This window comes from Arabidopsis thaliana, chromosome 4 (genome assembly GCF_000001735.4).
Source record: "Arabidopsis thaliana chromosome 4, partial sequence".
In the NCBI taxonomy this organism is placed as follows: domain Eukaryota; kingdom Viridiplantae; phylum Streptophyta; class Magnoliopsida; order Brassicales; family Brassicaceae; genus Arabidopsis; species Arabidopsis thaliana.
Window position 1 is genome coordinate 12695180 of NC_003075.7, and position 18603 is coordinate 12713782.

At 36.6% G+C, this 18603-nt stretch overlaps 5 protein-coding genes across 13 annotated transcripts; 3 read left to right on the top strand and 2 right to left on the bottom strand.

Annotated features, from left to right (window-relative positions):
* Window positions 1-1292: 1292 nt before the first annotated feature.
* AT4G24590 (RING finger protein) lies at window positions 1293-3164 on the top strand. 5 transcript variants are annotated; one of them, NM_118592.3, is made up of 6 exons: window positions 1293-1726; window positions 1843-1933; window positions 2038-2198; window positions 2270-2297; window positions 2555-2663; window positions 2776-3157. In NM_118592.3, the coding sequence occupies exons 1-6, from the start codon at window positions 1472-1474 to the stop codon at window positions 2855-2857; spliced, it is 726 nt and encodes a 241-aa protein (NP_194190.2). In that variant the 5' UTR covers window positions 1293-1471; the 3' UTR covers window positions 2858-3157. The 5 variants fall into 5 exon arrangements, with proteins under 5 accessions (NP_194190.2, NP_001328847.1, NP_001328845.1 ...); NM_001341685.1 differs by having other exon boundaries at window positions 1310-1726; window positions 2023-2198; window positions 2776-3164; NM_001341684.1 differs by having other exon boundaries at window positions 1310-1726; window positions 2038-2297; window positions 2776-3164.
* A 1629-nt stretch (window positions 3165-4793) lies between these two features.
* Window positions 4794-5299, top strand: AT4G24600 (uncharacterized protein; the record flags this gene model as incomplete). Its single annotated transcript, NM_118593.2, has 2 exons — window positions 4794-4822; window positions 4941-5299. The coding sequence occupies exons 1-2, from the start codon at window positions 4807-4809 to the stop codon at window positions 5297-5299; spliced, it is 375 nt and encodes a 124-aa protein (NP_194191.1). The 5' UTR covers window positions 4794-4806.
* AT4G24610 (pesticidal crystal cry8Ba protein) lies at window positions 5138-13245 on the bottom strand. Of its 4 annotated transcripts, none has more exons than NM_118594.4 (21): window positions 12274-13245; window positions 11728-11900; window positions 11577-11648; window positions 11296-11430; window positions 10994-11112; window positions 10608-10910; window positions 10299-10386; window positions 10091-10196; window positions 9906-10019; window positions 9293-9456; window positions 9084-9204; window positions 8502-8726; window positions 8220-8410; window positions 7563-7730; window positions 7386-7491; window positions 7106-7243; window positions 6795-6956; window positions 6502-6702; window positions 6044-6238; window positions 5890-5961; window positions 5138-5810 (listed from the first exon to the last, which is right to left on the bottom strand). In NM_118594.4, exons 1-21 carry the CDS (start codon window positions 12718-12720, stop codon window positions 5658-5660), a joined length of 3453 nt encoding a protein of 1150 aa, NP_194192.2. In that variant the 5' UTR covers window positions 12721-13245; the 3' UTR covers window positions 5138-5657. The 4 variants fall into 4 exon arrangements, with proteins under 4 accessions (NP_194192.2, NP_001329819.1, NP_001329820.1 ...); NM_001341687.1 differs by having other exon boundaries at window positions 11728-11912; NM_001341688.1 differs by having other exon boundaries at window positions 5345-5810; window positions 7106-7246; window positions 12274-12991.
* On the top strand, window positions 5414-5742 carry AT4G24615 (uncharacterized protein; the record flags this gene model as incomplete). Its single annotated transcript, NM_001341689.1, has 2 exons — window positions 5414-5663; window positions 5693-5742. Coding segments are annotated over exons 1-2 (201 nt in total), but the record flags the coding sequence as incomplete, so codon positions are not given.
* Window positions 13246-13466: 221 nt separating the features above from the next.
* PGI1 (phosphoglucose isomerase 1) lies at window positions 13467-17646 on the bottom strand. Of its 2 annotated transcripts, none has more exons than NM_118595.5 (14): window positions 16913-17646; window positions 16580-16702; window positions 16284-16382; window positions 16117-16200; window positions 15690-15833; window positions 15551-15616; window positions 15328-15396; window positions 15127-15234; window positions 14813-14865; window positions 14583-14721; window positions 14340-14496; window positions 14170-14248; window positions 14014-14080; window positions 13467-13927 (listed from the first exon to the last, which is right to left on the bottom strand). In NM_118595.5, exons 1-14 carry the CDS (start codon window positions 17429-17431, stop codon window positions 13793-13795), a joined length of 1842 nt encoding a protein of 613 aa, NP_194193.2. In that variant the 5' UTR covers window positions 17432-17646; the 3' UTR covers window positions 13467-13792. The 2 variants fall into 2 exon arrangements, with proteins under 2 accessions (NP_194193.2, NP_001078444.1); NM_001084975.1 differs by having other exon boundaries at window positions 13573-13923.
* Between the last annotated feature and the right edge of the window lie 957 nt (window positions 17647-18603).

Here is an 18603-nt window from a genome sequence, read left to right on the forward strand (position 1 = left end):
TCATATAACTTATGCAATCTAGATTTGGATATAGCATCGATCTTGTTTGTTGGATGTCCAAGCGCAACACTAATGCCTCAAATGGCAATGCGTTTTAGGTGTACAAGCGAGCGACCTAAGTGTATATAGGACTGTCATATCATGAAATTACTAGTGTTAAGTTAAATTAGTATAGTCACCGCTTTCCAACATATCCACCACCCCCTACTCGTGTTCCCTTGCAAGTAATTAACAAGTGTGATTTGCGTAGACGCACCAAAACCGAATCACATTAATGTAATCTGTAGTGATCAAAAAACAGATTGGGTGACACTTACAGTATGAATTCACCTGATTCCACTAAAACTTGAGCATTTATATGGCACAAAGTGTTTTGATAAGTCTCTTTACTTGTTCTTATTGGAAACACTTAACAACGACATTGAGTTCAAACATTTTTTTTTTTGCTAAGAGTTCAAACATTGGTTTCTATGACATATCTCTAAAATGGTCAAAGACTACGATGATAAACATAAGTACATAACATAACCATCTCGATACATGGGAATTAATGATAGAATGTGAAAACAAAATCCAATTTGTAAGGAAAAATGGCGAAGTAGTAAGAAAGCTTAAAATAAGGAATTTCACATAAGAGATGAGTTAATGCACATGTACAAGACATGTTTATGCTAATTAGCCGAAGAAGTACAACGATGGTGAGAATAAATCTTATTATTTAAGTATAATTAATTTTCCTCAGAGATCGTCTTCAACAAGTTTTAAAGGACTTTATCAACTGCTACTGATCAATCATCTACTCAAGGAGAAATGGAGAATAGTACACACTACACAAACTATTGTCTATGACTCTATGGTGTATAGTTCACATCAGAGACAAAAAAAAAAAAGGAAAAAAAAAAAAAGAAGGTGAAAACAACAAGAGATCGTTGTCATAAAAAATAGTAACAAGTTGTTACTTCTTGCATAAAGTTGTGATGTATGTAAAAAATTTGACGTCTTCGTTGTGTTTGTCACCGTCACTGTTACAGCTCCCGTCACCGTGGGAATATTTTATGTATGCCAAATATGCCATCTGTATTCCATAACACTTATCGAGATTTTAATAAGTACTCAATTGCTTTCTGATTAAGTGTTGATGATTATGGTTTTTATTGTGGTTAAGTATGCTGATTTCAAAATTTTAAAAATCAAGAATACATTTCTAAAAATTATATACAAAATAATAAAAATATTTAAAATCAATTAAAATTCTTTAAGATATATATAAAGCAATATTTGTCCCAAAGATTGAATAGAATCTAATTTCAGCAAATTTAGTTGCTTGTTGTCTTACGAGTCACGACTCTCCTTTTCCCCTTTTTCCGGTGGAAATAAAACAAACAAATATTGTAGGTCGCAATTGTGGAGGAGAACCATCAAATTCATCTTCTTCTCTTTCACAAATTTCAGCCTAAAACTTTCCGATTCCATGGAAATCGAAGTCTCTTGCTCGACTCATGATGCCGAAACCAAAGGAAACCGCATCGATTTGGATAGTATTCGTGTAAAGCGAAAGACGTTACAGAATCTGCTCGCGGATTGCCAGAGAGCTCTTGAGCTTCTAGAACTTCCCGGCGATGAAAACGGTGGCGAACAGAGTGAATCACCGGAGGAGGAGGAGGAGGAAGAATCGGACAGGGAAGAACCGTCTGCTTCCGATCCAGGAGATCCTGAAGCTGATAAAGTATGCTTTTTTATTACTTTAATCTCTCTGTTTCGTAGGATTTTGATCGATGTTAGCTCAACTTAGAATATAGAAGCTCAATTTCATGATTCTGTGATCTGTTTTCTTATGTGCAGTTTTATGATCTCATCAAATCTAGAGTTGAATGTAATGACTTTCGTGAAAAGATAGAATTAGCTCAAGTTTCAGTTCCCCAAGTTCTTGCTGGTAAGATGTTTCAGCTTTGTTTATCTACTCAATAAGATTGCCAATGTGTGTGTAATTTGGTTGTAGAGATAACTAACTATATAAGCTAGCTGTTGAATTTGCAGAAGATAGTAGCTCTTGGGATGTAGTTAGTGAAGATGATTTATGGGATGAGGAATGTGTGGGTCAAACGGAAGATGATTATGTCGTTGTTAGGGAAGAAGATATAGCTGACGGTATTGCTTGTTTCATGGCTACTTATTTATCATCCCTTAAGCAAACAAAGGTATGTTAGCTCTTATCTTCTTGTCCTTGTTCGTTTTATGTGAACTTATTCTGAGTGCTATCTTTTTGTAGGATATATCACCTGATCAGCTTCAGAAAGGTAAATCTTCAACTTCCATGTGTTACAATTAGAAAAGATTTCGGCTTTATACTCTTCCTGAAGTTTAGAAAGTAGCCTAAGGTTTTTCTTGTCAAGAACCCCAAAATGTGTCTTCTTCCCTAAGGCCCCAAATCAACCAAATACTTAAAAACCAACTTAGGGTGACTATTATGTCTAACAGATACTTACAGTTTGCATATGAAGGGTGGCTTTTAAGTCTAAGGATACTAAGAGTTTGCTTATGAACTGTGATGTAGCACTTAGCACGATGTTTTCAGTGAAGAAAAGAAAGGGGAAGCTTCGTAAGGCATGGGAGGGAAGTAAAGTTATTTACAACGTAGCATCATGGAGCGCAACTGCGATAGGGTATATCGAGCAAAAACATCCTCTTTAACACATCTAATCATTAGTCTGTGTCTGATGAATGTTTCTCATTGTCTCACTAATCTAATTGCCCTTTTAATTTTTTTGGCAACAGGATATATCAAAACCCGATGATCCTGAGTATTGCATCCAAAGCATTCTGGATGTCGTGCCAGGCTATATCGAAGCTTGTCTGAACAAATCTCACATGATGATCATATAAGTCTACAACAAGACTTGGCAATGTTTTATATATCATTAAATTTATCTCCTGTACAAATGCCATTTGTTGCCTCTTCTCTCTGTGTGTGTTATGGCTCCTCTCTTTTCCATTGTATCCTCAACATGCAATTTTAATGATTGATTTGATCTTAATTTGATATGCCAGCCTGTTCTGAAGTCTGTGTGATAAGCTCATACTCTTGGAAAGAATTATAAATATTTAAGTATTGGTTGCAATCTGAGTGATAAGAATTGTAGCATCATTGGCATTTTTGACTCGGGAGTTGATCTTGAAGACGGCTTTTAATTAATTAATTTATCTGATAAATCTGCTGATAAGGTGTTTAAAAGCCGTCTTCAAGATCACTAGTCATTCTAAAACAAACAAAAAAAAATTAATTAAAAGAATGTTCCATTTATCAAAGTGTTTAATTTGCTATTTATATATACATTTTTGCAGCTATTTTAACAAATAAATCTTGGAGTTGGACTTATTTACAACTCAATGCCATTAGCATTAAATCTTTTTTCAAAATAATTAATTTCACTTTAAATTCTTAATTTAAATTGTCAATCACATTATCAATCAAATTTAATCCAAACAAACTTCACATCAATCCCTTAAAATTAGCATAAAAGTATTTTGTTAACAATATTTTAAAACAAAGTTTTTTGTTTAAATAAATATTGTTCTTACTAAACGTTTTTTTTTTAAATAAACAAATCATTTATTTGAACTTATTTACAATGTCATGGTACTGACATTAATTATTTAGGTATGAAAATATTTAATTAAAGATTTAAATCTTCTAAATTCTTGCTTTTAGAGTTATTATATCATTACCTAAAAGGCAAAAAATATTAATTTTTTAATTATTATTATTTATATATTTAAAATTCATAAAACATTAATAATATTTAAATTTATAAAAAGTTTAATATATCAAAAAAACTTAACATCATTATATAATATATAGAGTTTAAAAAATCTCAAAAAAAAATTCGTCATATTTTATGATTCGAAATTTTAAGAATGAACATATATTAACTAATTGGCGAAAAATGTGTGGGTTCAACATCCCGTAACGAATAAAATCTTTTGACAATGATTCATAAACATATTATAAATAAGATCAACATTAATAAAATAAATATTTTTTTTGTGGATGGGTTTGGCGGGACGGGTTTGGCAGGACGTTACTTAGTAACAATTGTAAACTATAAAATAATTTACAAATTTTATATATATTAATTTTAAAAAATGAATTGTCTCCGCGGTGTACCGCGGGTTAAAATCTAGTAAACAGTTTTAGAAACAAACAAATTTACACGTCATTTAAGTTAAATATGGAATAAAATTTTTAAAGTGAAATTATTGTCACTCTCACGTCCCATTACTACTAATACTGCTCAGAATTAATTGTCTATACTACTACTACGAGTTATGTATGAGTTGCAGAAATAAATCTTTTGAAAGAAAAAAAATTCAGATTCAGATTCTTGACCAAACTTTCTTTGTTTCACTTTGTAGAAGAAAATAAATAAAAAGTAAACAAAGATGAGAAGAAGTTTTTGTTTCACTTTCTTCTTCTTGTTGGTGACTCTGTTTCCAACCAGCTTCTGCATCTCTACAAGCAAGTTGTTACCAGTGTCATACTTATCCAATTAGTTATATTAAATATATAAATTTATATGTAGTTATTATCTTAGAAAAATTTAAGTTTTTGCTTATGTTTTGTTTATATTAAATAATAACTACATATAAATTTATTAGATAAAAAAAAGATTAGCAAAATGTTAAAAGCACTAAAAGAATCGACGTACAAACTTTCATTAGATGATTAAAATTTATATATATATATACCCTCTACTTATACTCTTAACTTCACCAGTTTAATTTCCCACCATCAAAAGCTTGGTAACTATGGAGAAAGATCCAGGTACTGTTCAATTTATTGTTAATTTCCCTTACATTGTTTTGATTTTGTATCTTCATTGTAAAGTTAAGAATTTTATCTTATTTTATCTCATTGTTTTGTCCTTTCATTATTTATCCAGATTTCGCAGTCTCTCTGTTGTGGGATGGTGAAAACACCCCTGTTGAGGTTGATCAGGTAGATAATTTGATAAACAACATTGAAGCTTCTGTGAGAACTGCTGACCCAAGATATCATCTTGCTCAAAGGAAGGTTCTAGTGGGACATGAAAATCTCGACTTTATCAAGGAGAATGAAAAGTCTCTACAGGTACAAGGTTTCCGCTTGATCAAACCACCCTATCGAGAGCGTAAATGCGTCATATGTGATGGTTCAGTTCAAACATCACGTCACAAACGCTACCCTTACGAGCGGCCTTATGACGTAGCTGACAGACTAATACTACAAGAATTACTTGTGCAAAAGTTGCTATGTTTTTAACGAGGAAGACAAACAGATAAAGAGTTTAGAGATCTTATCAGCTTTGCCAAATATTGTTCTACATGAAGTTTTTAATTTAATACTCTGTCACGTTCATTCTAATTTAATAAAGAGTTTTGTAGTAAAACTTTGACTTCCAACTCTTATTACAATTCGTATCAGATGTGATGCCAGTCTTGTAATATATTGACATTTGATTAGCACTAAAGAAAGATGTGGTACCCATTGTACTTTCTTATACATCTAAAGCTTTCTCAAGGTTTCCACGATTTGCTCCACCAAGTAAAATACTTGAAGCTTCAAGCAGACGAGCAAATGAGATCTGAAATCTTTCAAGCATTTTTAGCTGTTAAGGTGCTCAGTAGTAGAACGATTTGGCTTTATTATCTGCAGGGTCCTTGCAAAGAATCGACCGGACCTCCATGATCGATCTCGGAGGCTCCAGGTCTTGCTCTCTTAGCGAGTTGCCAAGCAGCTGTTGCATCTGTGCTGCAAATGTATCGTCTAATATCTGAAAATACGCATCATTCCATGTAAGATCAGGTGACTCATACAATCTAAGTAAGAGCAGTTTTTTTATTGGGACTTACCGAGACAGCAACTCTAGAACCCTTGTACCAAGCTCTGTTCTCTTTCCTGTTCTCCAAAAAGCTTAAAACAATCTATCACGCACACAAGAATAATTAGCTCTCCAACAACGCAAAACAAAATGTCAGGAGAGGAGAGGCCATTAAAAATAGTTACCTGTCCCATACGATCCCAATATCCTCTAGACAATGCGATGAAGACATGCGTCTCACAAACCGAGTGTAGATGATTCACTGTGTTGGTGAGCTGCTCCTTGAGGTTATTCATTTTGCTTCTGATGTCTGATTCTCCAACACTTTCTTTAGAGTCCTGAAGAATCTTCTTCAACATTGTCGTTTTTTGTAGCTTGCTCTGAAAAGAAACAAGATATCCGGTTACAACACAAGCATATAATGAAGGGAAGATCTCAAAACATGCTAACCCAACAAGATAACAAAACATGGACAAATGTTACACAGGAAACATCAAAACAGTAGAAATCGCAATAGGAATGCACTACAAATCATTCTATGTTTGCTGTTGACAACATATTTTGATCAGCTTATCTCTAATATAAGATCCCTGCTCTACAACATACGAATAGCTAGGAAATAAAAGAGTTAAGGGAAACTCACATTTTCTACAAGTTTTTCGACCACAGCCTGAAGGTAACTACGAAACTTGGCTCTGAGCATCACTGTCACCTCAGAAAGACGATCACCAGGAGCTGCATTCCCACCATCAGGAATGCATGAAGACCATGCTTTAAATTTAGCCTCTATATTAGGCCGTAGAACATCAAGCATCCTCTTCATGGAGTTTAATAGAATGCCCAGCTGCACCAACCAGATACAGAAACTTCTCAGCAAAACAAAACGATTTTTTTAACAGAAGTAAAGGAAAAAAAATGCAGGAAAGTTATGCTCACCTCATCCGGGACTACATATGGAATCACAGATCTTTTGGTCAGTTTTTGGACATACTTGAAGCTTAGTTTTTTTGGAGCCAAGTTTTCTTTGAGAGGTGATAAGACATCTGCATACTGCTTCTCCAGAGCTTCCACTGTTGCCTTTTCAACATCAGCAATGGCCTAAAGAAACACAATCAGTGTCAGCCTTTTCACTCCAAATTCACACCATAAATACAGTAAAGTTGTACGCTTATAACATGCAGTGGAATGTATACGCAATATATTCACAATCCCAAAATCAAAAGTTATGAAGGAACAGCTAAACTTACACTCTCCAGAACAAAGATATATTCTGGCCATCTGGAAATGATAACTTGATAGTCTTGAATGGTTTCGTTCAGCCTCTTGTACATTTCATCAACGAATGGAGTTGTTGAATGCTGTGTCCTGACTCCAGACCATTTTACCTGCTTGAATGACAGGTTTTGTAATGATCAAAGAAGTTAGTTTTAATGATACGACATAGGCTGAGAAGAACAAAGAGCAAGGGAAAATATAGAGAAAAAAAAATATCTGAAGAAAACCACACGGAAATTTCAGTATACATACCTTATCAAGTTTGCAGGACTCAAGTAATGAAAGGCGTTTATCTTGAATCCAAATCATGATATATAGATGAAACAACTCTTTTGCATCAACACCGCCTTGGATAGGACTGTAAATTGAAATATGATACCAGTCAAAAATAACAGACAATCAACAAATCAAATAATCTAAACGACCTACCTAATGTTCCAGCTGGAAAGATCACGTTGAAAGTCTGCAGTTGCAATCACGAGCTCTGCAACTGTTGGTGAAGGGCCAGAGGGCGGACAAGCAACGAGAAATGCTCGAAGTCTATTACAGAGATCAGTGCTATATATAGACGCTGACAGGTTTGGAAGGTCAAGAAAGCTGCATAAAACAATATAACAAACACAGGGGCAATCAACAGCTGCATGAAGATGCTTATGCTACAAGAGCTTTAGGTGCAGTCACACATCTAAACATCTCAATAACATAAAATATGATACTATAATGACACAACAGTGGTTCACAGATAGTAGATAACACATAAGATAAATAGTATGGGTGATTTAACTAGGTATAACCATATATTAAAAGAGAAGCTAAGGGAAGAAAAAGAAGTTGCTACCAAATTTCGGAAAAGAAAATTTGGCCGTCAAGCTAATAAGTTCACGAGTCTGTCTCTTGTAAGATGAACATAATACTGCCACTACTTTAAAACTTAAGAGTCTGTCACCAACAAAAACAGTATCCACTACAGTTGACTAGGCTTGGTCAGCAAATAATAATATCCACTACAGTAGCATTTCAGTTATCTCTTATATAAATTATTTAGAATAATAGTTGAACATAACTATTTTTCACTTGTATACTAACCTGGGAAGTATATCTTCATTTTGGATCTCAATATCAGTATAGATCTCATTCTTTACATTCTTGCAGGCCATTGTCATTTTCTGGTATGCAGCCGACATTGCAGACATATCCCAAAAATTGGGCTCGCTGTTGTTTGCAACAAACTCATCTGTCTCACCCATGTGCCTTCTAGATCTCTTCTTTGCTGCTGCCTATAAGTGCATTGATACCACATAGATGAGAAAAAAAGACTGATCAAGACTCAAGAGTAAGTCAAGGCAATTGAGAGGCTGTATGATATACCTGGAAATAATGACAAAGATGAGTCTGATCCTCGGGTGATAAGACATCGTGCAGAAGCGTGTACAATTTCACAGCAGGAATGAGTGCTGGCGCTGGAACACCTGACGCAGAATTGACCACATCAATCATTCCAGAAAATGACGACTCGTCAAGAGATTTGTAATTCTCAAAGACCAGTTTTAGAATCTGCTCGATCTGGTCCTTGATTTCATTCAAGATCCGATTCTGTTGAAAGCAAAAATAAAAAGTAGAGCTACATAAGCAGTTCAGAAGCAGAAAGTACTATTATGATTCCACAAGAGAAAAAAAAACAACAACAAACAGGATTAACTAGGGTGATATGAGGTATTGTCTGATGCTGAAAATTGCCATGTGAGCAACTGCGTGAAGTCTAAGTCTGTGATTCACCATTGTATTCTAATGTGGTGCTCTGAGTCAAGTATTATGATCAAAGTATACTAGCTAACTTTAGGGTCGTATCCTATCTGTCGCTTAATTTGAGACAAGAAACACATAACTCCGGAAACCACACAAAAACAGAAACCGCACAGAAAAATTAATAATAGATAAATGCATATGTACCTCTTGATGACTCAAGGCGCTCTTGCCATTTCCCTTCATGATGACAGGTGTTAACAAGTCATGTACCAAATGGAGACAGTCGGAAGTCGGTGTAGCGACATCCATTACATAGGACAAGTATCTAAAAGCAACATTACAAGAAAGATAGAGAAAATGGAGTTATAGCATATCCCTCAAATGATAAGAATTAAAAAATGAGTACAGTATACCTGAGCTTGGTGTAGACATCTGAAATCCCATAGTAGGTGGCAAATTCTTCCAAAAGCCATTTCCATGAACCATATAACAACAAGTTTCTTTGCTGAAATCGCTGCATTTTCAAGGCCACTTCCAGGACTAGGTCATATGCGACTGTTTCCGCAACAGAAGCACACTAAAGGAAAGATGAGTTACAAAATCAATACACCAACATTTTCTAGTCACAATACAATGAGTTTTGTATGTTTTCAGAGACAATTTTGAAAGGGTAGAATATAAATCTTGTTTCAATTAAAGAACTTAGAATTGAACGAATTGAATGTGAGATGAGCTGAATCTACGTGCTTACTTCTTAGAAATTCTTTTAGTAAAATTGCTAATAACAAGTCCAAAATTAACAACTATTGTAAGATAATATTTTCAGGTTCAAACAATCTAATTACTATGACCAAGAGAAGATGCTATTGTTGTACGAGATAAAGTTTTAAAGTTGCTAAAGGAAATGGACTGCTGGAGTGTCTCTCAGTATACTAAAAAGAAACGCCAATCCACTTATAGAGAGCGAAGCAAAAAAAGAGATCACCAAAGGTACCAAATATAATGAGTGAAAGATAGTTAACACACCTTCAAATGGCTGTTATCATCAAAACTTGCTGAATAGTCAATATAGAGCTGGAGTTTTCCCACATGTTGATGTTCTGGCTCACGAAAAACAGACCACCAGCGAAGTTTCTCAGCCTGTATGGTTTCTTCATTAGAATCACTTGAAACGTACTAACATATAAAAAAGGCAAGTAGAAATGACTTACCGAATCTTCAGAAATATTAGCTAGTTGCACAAGTACACGCCCAAAATCCTTCCCCATTGGATCCAGGATCTCAACAATCAGATCATCTCCATGACTATCAGGAAAGCTGTTGAAATTCCATATACTTCGTCACACTTCACAATAAGGGAAAGCTACCCCAAGTAGATTTGAGAGAGTGAAAGGAAGAATTGGGAACATAGGAACATACAAAACATGGCTTTCACCAGATCCGGGTTGCATCATAATGGCGTTATCTTCAGCTAAGCTTTTCAATCTTAACTTACACGAGTATGTTTCTGAATGACAGAACCGAACGGGTCAATCAATATTATAAAAGTTATTGTACATAAGAGAGTGAGTGTAGTGTACTGGGAAACATGGAAATACAATTTCTTTCGAACTATGCCCACGCATACTGATATAAATACATATAAGTGCCATATTATCATTTTAAACTCAGATGTCAAGTTGAGTTAATTCTCCCCGAATAGGCTAGTAGTTAATAAGTTTCACATACCTTGTACAATATCATAAGATGTTGAATTATTACGTAGACTTGTGACACCGGTTTTCAGGAGACCAGAAACTTGTTTTAAGTACTGTGTACTGGCATGAACATATGCCAGACTTTGACGAGGAAGAGAAGAACCATTGGCTGGTACACGGACATGGATCTTCCTTAGAGCCCGCCATCCAGAAAATAAGCGTGTTGACATATTGGAAAAGTGAATCCGGATTTTCTCAAACTTTATCAACGATGGTTTCAAAGATGATATACTACAGCCGGTTGGACCATCCATAACTGTTTTAACACGTCGTACTGCAAAAGCAGACACATATATTTTACGACTATTGTTATATGAGGGGTAGCCAGATAGCAAATGAAACAGGACTCAAGTTTACCTTGCACCTTCATTTTGCCAATGTTTTTCTTGGGTTTTGGTGCAACTCCTTCGTGCGGAGCTTGTGAAGATCGCTTTGCCAGAAGCTCTTCCTCTGATTGCAAAAGGAGTTGCTGCAACCTGTTAGTCAGTATTAACCCAAATACAAATCTGTTATTCAGTAAATTTTTGGATGCATGTGGACGAAAAACCATCCTTCAACTTAGGTTGCATAAAGAAATAAAAAATTATACTCACGGCAATAATATAGAGAAATTTAAGAAATACATATGAAAACTAAGAAAGAGGCTATAATAAACCCACCCAAATGCTTCTCGTAGAAGAGCACACTCATTTTCCAAAAACATGGGAGCCTCCATGCAACCGGTTGACCACGCATGCAGACAAAGTCGTACACATGCATCATAGGAAACCACAGCATGCCATGGCCCACGAGAACTGTATCAGGGTTCAATAAAAAATGTTGGCAGAGTGATTAAAAAGAATCCAACTTGTATACTGAACAAAGTGAAGATAACTGAGGTTTTCTATCTGTCTATATCCAGTTTCTGAAGCAGTGAATAAACTAATTAGATCATAACTACCTTGCATGAAAAGTAGGAAGCCGAGCTGGATGTTGATCAGGTGGCCCAGATGACTCAGAAGCTGCACTAGGTCTATAGGAACAGAAGCAAAAACTGAAATTAGTTTACCAAATTGAGAACTCAATTCATTTAAGAGCTAAAAATAGAATACCTAGTAAAGTGGCCAGTCTTTCTACTTTCTACACAATCTCCTGTTTTGACTTCTGAAACTTGAACGCTTGAAGTTGCTGGTTTAATTTCTTCAGATTCCTCTGCTGCCCCGGAAAATGGAGGGGCACTGGGAATATCGCTTACTTCTTCAGAAGAAAACGTCTCATCAAACTCCTGCAATATGAACTGGAGTTTTTATAAGATCAATAAAGAAACAAATCCTGTAGACATCCTAGTCGTTCCACCATGTTACAAGGGAAAGTACAAAAAACAGAAAAGCAGCTCTTTTCTGGATTTACATAGAGACCTAGATCATCAGCTAAAGCACAAGCTCCTGATCATATTTGGACATTGTTATGACTAGATGATCACAAAATCCAAATCTTCAGACCACAATAAAAACAGATGAGAACAAAACGCGATTGCATATCTTTCCATATCTGTCAATTTTATTGGTCATCCTAGCTCTACGAACGCCTAAAATCATCCATCACACTAAATTGTTTCTAAGATCTCTGATCTTAACACAAAAGGTTAAGGTTAAAACCTTCTCGACAGTTGCTCGCCTGTCCGTCTTAGGGAAGTGAGTTTGTTCCACCTGAGATACGCCGTCGTTAATCCTCCCAGCTGCCGGCGGCGGAGAAAATTGCGTGCTAGAAGCTGAATCGGTGGATTCATCTTCCTCCGTATCACCATCAAATCTAGGTCCCGTCTGTTCGCGCGCACCGACCAAAGTCTCTCTTGATGAGCTCACCTCGGAGTAAGTATAATAAGAAGAATTTCTCCCGTAGCTGCGACCAACGGCACTGGACACTCTACTGTTCTCGGGAGACGAATCGAGAGAGACATCCTCGGAATTTGTACTCATATCGTCATCGGAAGTGACGTCAGTATCAGCCACTAGGGTTCTGGTGACCGGAATAGGAGCTGAGGGTGACACGCGGTCTTCACGGACCTTGAGAGCAGGTAATCTCAATTCTCCGTTGGGGATCATTGTGAAATGCGAAGTTGAAATCGAAGCACAGTGTGAGTAAAAGGAGGTGGAGGAAGTTGCTAAAATTGAGCTAATGAAGTCTTTCTCTAGAAGAGATTTTTGAAGAACTCAGAGAAACCTTCACAGATCGAGCTAGATTTTGCAATGGAGGAGACGACGAAAGCTTAATCAGAAAGCTTTCTCACAGAGAGAGAGGGAGAGAGACGATTGATATCTGTGCACTTCAAAATGATTTTTCTTTGTTTTTTTTGATATTTTTGCTTTTTGTTAGTATTTACTTTTGATTTTGAAAAAATTGGGAATTCAAATTTGGGAAAGGGTAGAGAGGAAAAGCAATCGAGTTGGTAAGACCTCCCCAAAGCGGTGTCGTTTAGTACGCTCACCAGCTTGATAGGAGCTATGGCATAACGGGTAGTGATGACATGGGAAAGCGATTCAACATCTTGGTTTTGAAAATTGATAAAAGGGATTGTAACGTTATAATTTTTTTGTTGTTATGGTAGGCTACTAAATAGGTGGTGGTGGGGACAATCGACTCGACTTATGTCTTGTTTTCTTACGGTGGATCTACCATTTTCTTTTGTCAACATATTCCATTCGAATTTCAAAAGTGGCAAGTGAAAAGTTATTATGGAAAATTAAATATTTAGAGTTATCTTGGTTAGATCTGAATGGGGTTTTCTAAGAAAATTCAGAAGTGAATTTAATTGAAGAAACTATAGTTGATACAATCTAACCACATGGGAGGAAGTTGTTGAGCATCTCTAACCTGCTGATTAGCTTAAGCTTTTGTTTGTTTATGCAACAAAAGAACACCTAACCAAAAAACAAGCAGAAGAGTGTTGAGATCATTGTTTCACATGAGCCTGCTTGATTGATGAATCTATCTCCAATGTTATCATTACAATCAACATTTGTAACATTCTGAAATTATCTTTATTTCAAAACAAGTACACAAGTGTTTCCTGGCTCTTATTGCAATCTTTTTCTTTTTCAAAATCATAGACATGGCAGAAAGAAATAAGGAATGGAGAGAATGAGAGTTTGGAGTTTGAGAAAGTGTTGGGTTTTGTTATGCGTACAGGTCATCCACATTGCACTCGCCCAAATACACTTTGATACTTCGTGGCGATCCACAGTTTCCTTCTGCTATCAGAACTCTGTCGTTTGCAGACATGTGCGCTATGATCTTGTATATCATTTCTATCTGCATATTCAAAGATAAAAACTTCTTGATACGTGCGTTCGAAAAGTTACCAATGAAAAAACAAGTTTCAAGGATTTGGACGTTACTTCCTCAGGAGCATGACAACGATCAGCTATCTCTTCCAGTGTCAATGGCTCTACCGGATCTTTACAACTGCAGCCACAGAAAGAAGTATATAAGTGGTCTCTCATGAGTCGAGACAAGATTTTTTGACAAAGAAGCGGACTCGGTCTGATTCTTACGTGGCTTCATTAAGAACTGACAATACCCGCTTTTGCAGGGCGAGAACTTCTGCTGCTGCCTTTTTCCCAGCTTCCACACCTGAAATCGTTTTTTATTCAGATTCAGTAAACAAATATCAATTAGGCAATTACAGAACATCGGTTTCTAGATATGGGAGGAATATCTCTACCGGGTTGGTGGTAAGCATTTATGTTCACAATTGAGGCATATAAACCAACAGCTCTTTCATAAAGAGCTATAATAGCCCCAACAGATGTTGGTGTCACTTCCTGGATTGTAACACTGATGGATTCTCTACCGTTTGCATATAAAGCAGATCTAGTTCCCTGGACAAATTCACCATATATAGTGTTACTAAAGAGTGTATATTATCTCTGACTAATTTGTGCGAAACGAGATTCATAAATCAGACCTGTAGCATCCCAAAGAGATAGTCTCCACAAGTGACACCTGGCTCAAGCTCCCAATCGTGACCAGGGGGTCTGTCCCGTAACACTTCTATGAAGGTTGCAAAGAAATTGTGCACACCATCTCTCAGCTGTTGAATGTAGCTAATGAAATAAACAAATTAAATACTGTTAAAAAGCTCCTTATTTGCTATGCTCTCTCAATAGTAAAACTATATGAATAAATGAAACTCACGCGTGCTGATCTGTGCTTCCCTTATTTCCATACACAGTTAACCCTTGATTAACCTGCAAATTCAAAGAACCGGTCCTTGGGATCACACTCGTAATAACAGGGTCGAGGAAACAGTACACAAGTTTCAATTCTTCCATGAAGGAGTGGTAACAAACTGAACTCAATCATGTGCACAAGTAATTAAGTAACCAAGGTCTTCTGATTTATAAGAGTGGGCATTAATTGCAAGACCAATTTACACCTTCTCAGTTCTCAGTAAATGCTCATGAACTTTGATTTGGGGTACTGCAGAGAAAATTGAAGAGTATGCTTACAGTGTTACCGTCAAGATCAAACTCCTTTCCTAGTGATTCCATGACCAGCTGCTGCAGATACCGACTAAATAGCAATAAGCTATCCTTGTAAGGAAGGACAACCATATCCTGTAAAAGAAAGCAAGAATAGAGTAATAAGGTCAATAAGAACTCAATCTCCTTGATAGCCTTAGAACTCTCAAAAAAGTTGAGGAAAAACACCTTGGAACCAACGCCATTGGAAGCCCAGTACCAACACATAGCTAAGAGCGCTGCAGGGTTATTCTTGATCTGAAAGAAGAAAGAAATTTACAGGCTAGAGTGAGTCATGGTAGAGACTATCTAAAGTGTATGAGTCAGGAAACCCAACCGTATGATATGACATTCTACTAAAACCTGGTAAGTAAACTCATCTTCAACACAAGCTGCAATAAGTACTACTTACCGAAGTTGTCCTAGTAGCCTCATCCATTAAAGCAGCACCAGTAAGCATCTCCCTAACATTAATCCCCTATATGATGACAATGCTTTCGTGTAAATAACAAAGAATGGTCATAGAAAGTTTACGCTTATGTACAAATTACCTGTAGTGCTGCTGGAAGCAGACCAACTGCAGACATTATTGATGTTCTTCCACCCACCCAGTCGTACATAGGAAATCTAGCTAGCCAACCTTCAATTCTTGCCGTATTATCCAGTAATGAGTTCTCTTGGGTTATTGCAACACCCTGCATAAGCATACAGCGCGAAATTGCTGCTGAGGAACTACAGTGGGGCAGAAGTTGAAGCTAAATTATATCCAATACATCTGAAGGTGTCTACTGTCTAATGATCCATGAGAAGCCAGTTTTTTTTTTTTGTTGTTGTTAATGAGATGAAAAATTAGTCCACTTTTCTCAGATTATTTCCAACCGTGTAAACCAGTTTGACCATTATCATACAGCATTCTTCCCATGTTCGTAGAGACATGGATTTCAGCAAAAAGCGGAAACAAAAACCTGAGATTAACACCTGTTTTGCGAAATTCAGACCAGCTTCACGGAATGCTTTCTGCACTTCCAGTAGTCCATTTCTAGTTTCAGGAGTACCTCCACTCTGGGAAATACGTAAGAAACTTAATCATGCTCGCCAATATCAGGACCAACCATCATATAAACACAACTGAATATAGGACACACCTTTGAGATGACAACTACTAAAGTCGAGGCCAGCTCTGGCCCAAGTTGTGCAATCTGATGATCAATTCCAGCAGGGTCGGTGTTGTCAATGAATCTTATCTGTCAACAACCAAAGGAAGAACATAAAGTCAGAAAACAGTAGACAACAAAGTAGACTCTTTTAATCAGAAAAACCTAAGAGAGGACATCCTTTTACGAGGCAAAGATAAAGAACACCCATTTGTTAGTGGGGATGGCTAAGAGTGTTAAGAGCAAGGGAATGTAATGTTGACTGCAATTAGAACAGTATGCGATACCTTCAATGGAGGATTATCAGGAGCCAAGGCCTCAGCGACAAATTGAGGTCCAAGAGCCGAGCCTCCAATGCCAACAGAAAGTATCTGAGTAAAACGACCCTCAGGAGAAGATGGTGGCTTTATCTGCAACATACAAACAAAATTGAGTGGGAGTAACAAACAAACAAGATTCAAAAAGGTGAGCTAAGTAAGACTCTGCATACAACTATCTTTCCAGCATCAGAAATTTCCAAACAACACTCAAAAGGTGATCTAAGTAAGACACTCTGCATAAAACTATCTTTTCCATTACGATCATAATGCCAAACAAGGCCGGTGGGATCAAAAACTGACCTTTCCAGAGATTATGTCGTCGGAGAAAGCGCAAATAGAATCAAGTGTGTTCTCGATCAAGGTCTTTAAAGTAGGCTTAGGTGCGAGCTTAGAGTTCCTAAGCCAGTAATGTCCAACCATTCTTCCTTCATCAGGATTCGCTATAGACCCTTTTTCAAGATCCTCCATAGCCTTAAACGCAGCTTGAAACCTTGGCTCCATTTCAGCCACAAACTCATCGGTAAATCCGACCCGACTAATATCCAGATACAACCCAAGCTCTTTCTGCTGATAAAACCAATCGAGGTATCGCTTCCACAACGCATCCGGATCCTTAAGAAGCTCTTTCTTCGAATCCGCATGAGAAATGTCGCGTGCCACAGAACGAGCCGAGGAGAGAGTCAACGGTAGATTGGTGGGTTTGGAGGTATGTGGGAAAGAGAAGGAATCTCGAGATTGCGCCGGCAATGCTTTAAAGGAATGGTTTTTGGCAGGTTTGAGAGATGGAGAAGAAGAGTATAGGCCTGAGAGAGAGGCCATCTTTAGAGACAGCGATGTTTACGAGGGAAGAGAGACAGTCAACAATGGAGAGAGAGAGATAGAAAGAGAAAGGGTGGAGCTTTATATTGGAGGATTCGTATAGTTTATTCCGATTTGATTGATATTTTTTGGGAGGAACCAATGAACAGAGATGAGTGCGGGAGAGAGATTTGTCCTTTGGTGGGAGCGAGCGGCCCTGCTTAGATTAGGTAGGCTTCACAAAGCTTTTATCACTCTTATTACGACTATGTATATATATTATTGTCTCAATTGGCATCATATTCTATTTTATTTCACGTGGCCCGCCATTTTCAGATGTTTTGTTTTCTATTCAGAATAACTACCACTCTTTTGAGCTGAAGAACATAAACTAGCACTTCCAACCGTATATGCTATAAAATGAATGGTAATGTGGTTTTAAACAATTTGTATGTGTTTTGGATGAAATTATGCGTATGTTAAAATGTTGATTGGGAGTAGGGTTGTTCTTCAAAGAACTTCGAGTTTACAAGCTTTCGAAAAAAAGATTCGACATCTAAAGGACAAACGAGACTACCATTCTTGGTGATCTAAAGAGTAATATCCATGGAGTATGCTGATTTAGTCGGGTTGCTTTATGTGTTCAACATATGCTAGATGCGTGGATGTCGATTGTTGAGCGTTGTCGCATAGCTTTTGATGATAAAGATAACTTTTGTGCTTATTGACATTTCTATAGTTCTCCCTAATCTACATGATAGATCTCAATAAATTGTTAAAAAAAAAAAAAAAAAGAATTTTGAAAGAAATGTGATATATCATATAGATTAGGGAGATCTATAGAAATGATACGATGGTAGCTTTTCGAATATTTTTATGTCGCCGAGACATTTTAAGGGTTTGACTGGATAACTTAGTTAACGCAAACAAAAAGATAAAAATGTAATTACGTCGGATCCTGTTAAAGTTTCTACTAATCATGATGAAAAATAGAGATTATATTCCTTTCATTTTACGTGCAAAACCTAGAAAAATAAGTAAATAATTACGCTAAAATTAAAAACAATTCAGCTGCTTTTTGTTTATTGTTTCCACCCATTTACATATAAACTAGGTTTTAACTCGCGGTTTACCGCGGGCAATCAATTTATTTGGTTCTTATACTAAATATTTGAATAAATTTGATATCTTAA

Bases quoted from the DNA above. Each gene is read 5' to 3' on its own strand.
- AT4G24610 (NM_001203896.1), bottom strand. From the start codon at position 12,720: ATGATCCCCAACGGAGAATTGAGATTACCTGCTCTCAAGGTCCGTGAA. The intron at 10,197-10,298 runs GTATGTTCCTAT...GAATTTCAACAG, and splicing joins TCTGGTGAAAGCCATGTTTT to CTTTCCTGATAGTCATGGAG. The intron at 8,727-9,083 runs GTACATATGCAT...TGCTTTCAACAG, and splicing joins GCGCCTTGAGTCATCAAGAG to AATCGGATCTTGAATGAAAT.
- PGI1 (NM_118595.5), bottom strand. From the start codon at position 17,431: ATGGCCTCTCTCTCAGGCCTATACTCTTCTTCTCCATCTCTCAAACCT. The intron at 16,703-16,912 runs GTCAGTTTTTGA...TGTATGTTGCAG, and splicing joins ACGACATAATCTCTGGAAAG to ATAAAGCCACCATCTTCTCC. The intron at 14,249-14,339 runs GTAGAGATATTC...AAACGATTTCAG, and splicing joins AAATGCTTACCACCAACCCG to GTGTGGAAGCTGGGAAAAAG.
- AT4G24590 (NM_001341685.1), top strand. From the start codon at position 1,472: ATGGAAATCGAAGTCTCTTGCTCGACTCATGATGCCGAAACCAAAGGA. The intron at 1,727-1,842 runs GTATGCTTTTTT...TCTTATGTGCAG, and splicing joins GAGATCCTGAAGCTGATAAA to TTTTATGATCTCATCAAATC. The intron at 2,199-2,269 runs GTATGTTAGCTC...ATCTTTTTGTAG, and splicing joins CATCCCTTAAGCAAACAAAG to GATATATCACCTGATCAGCT.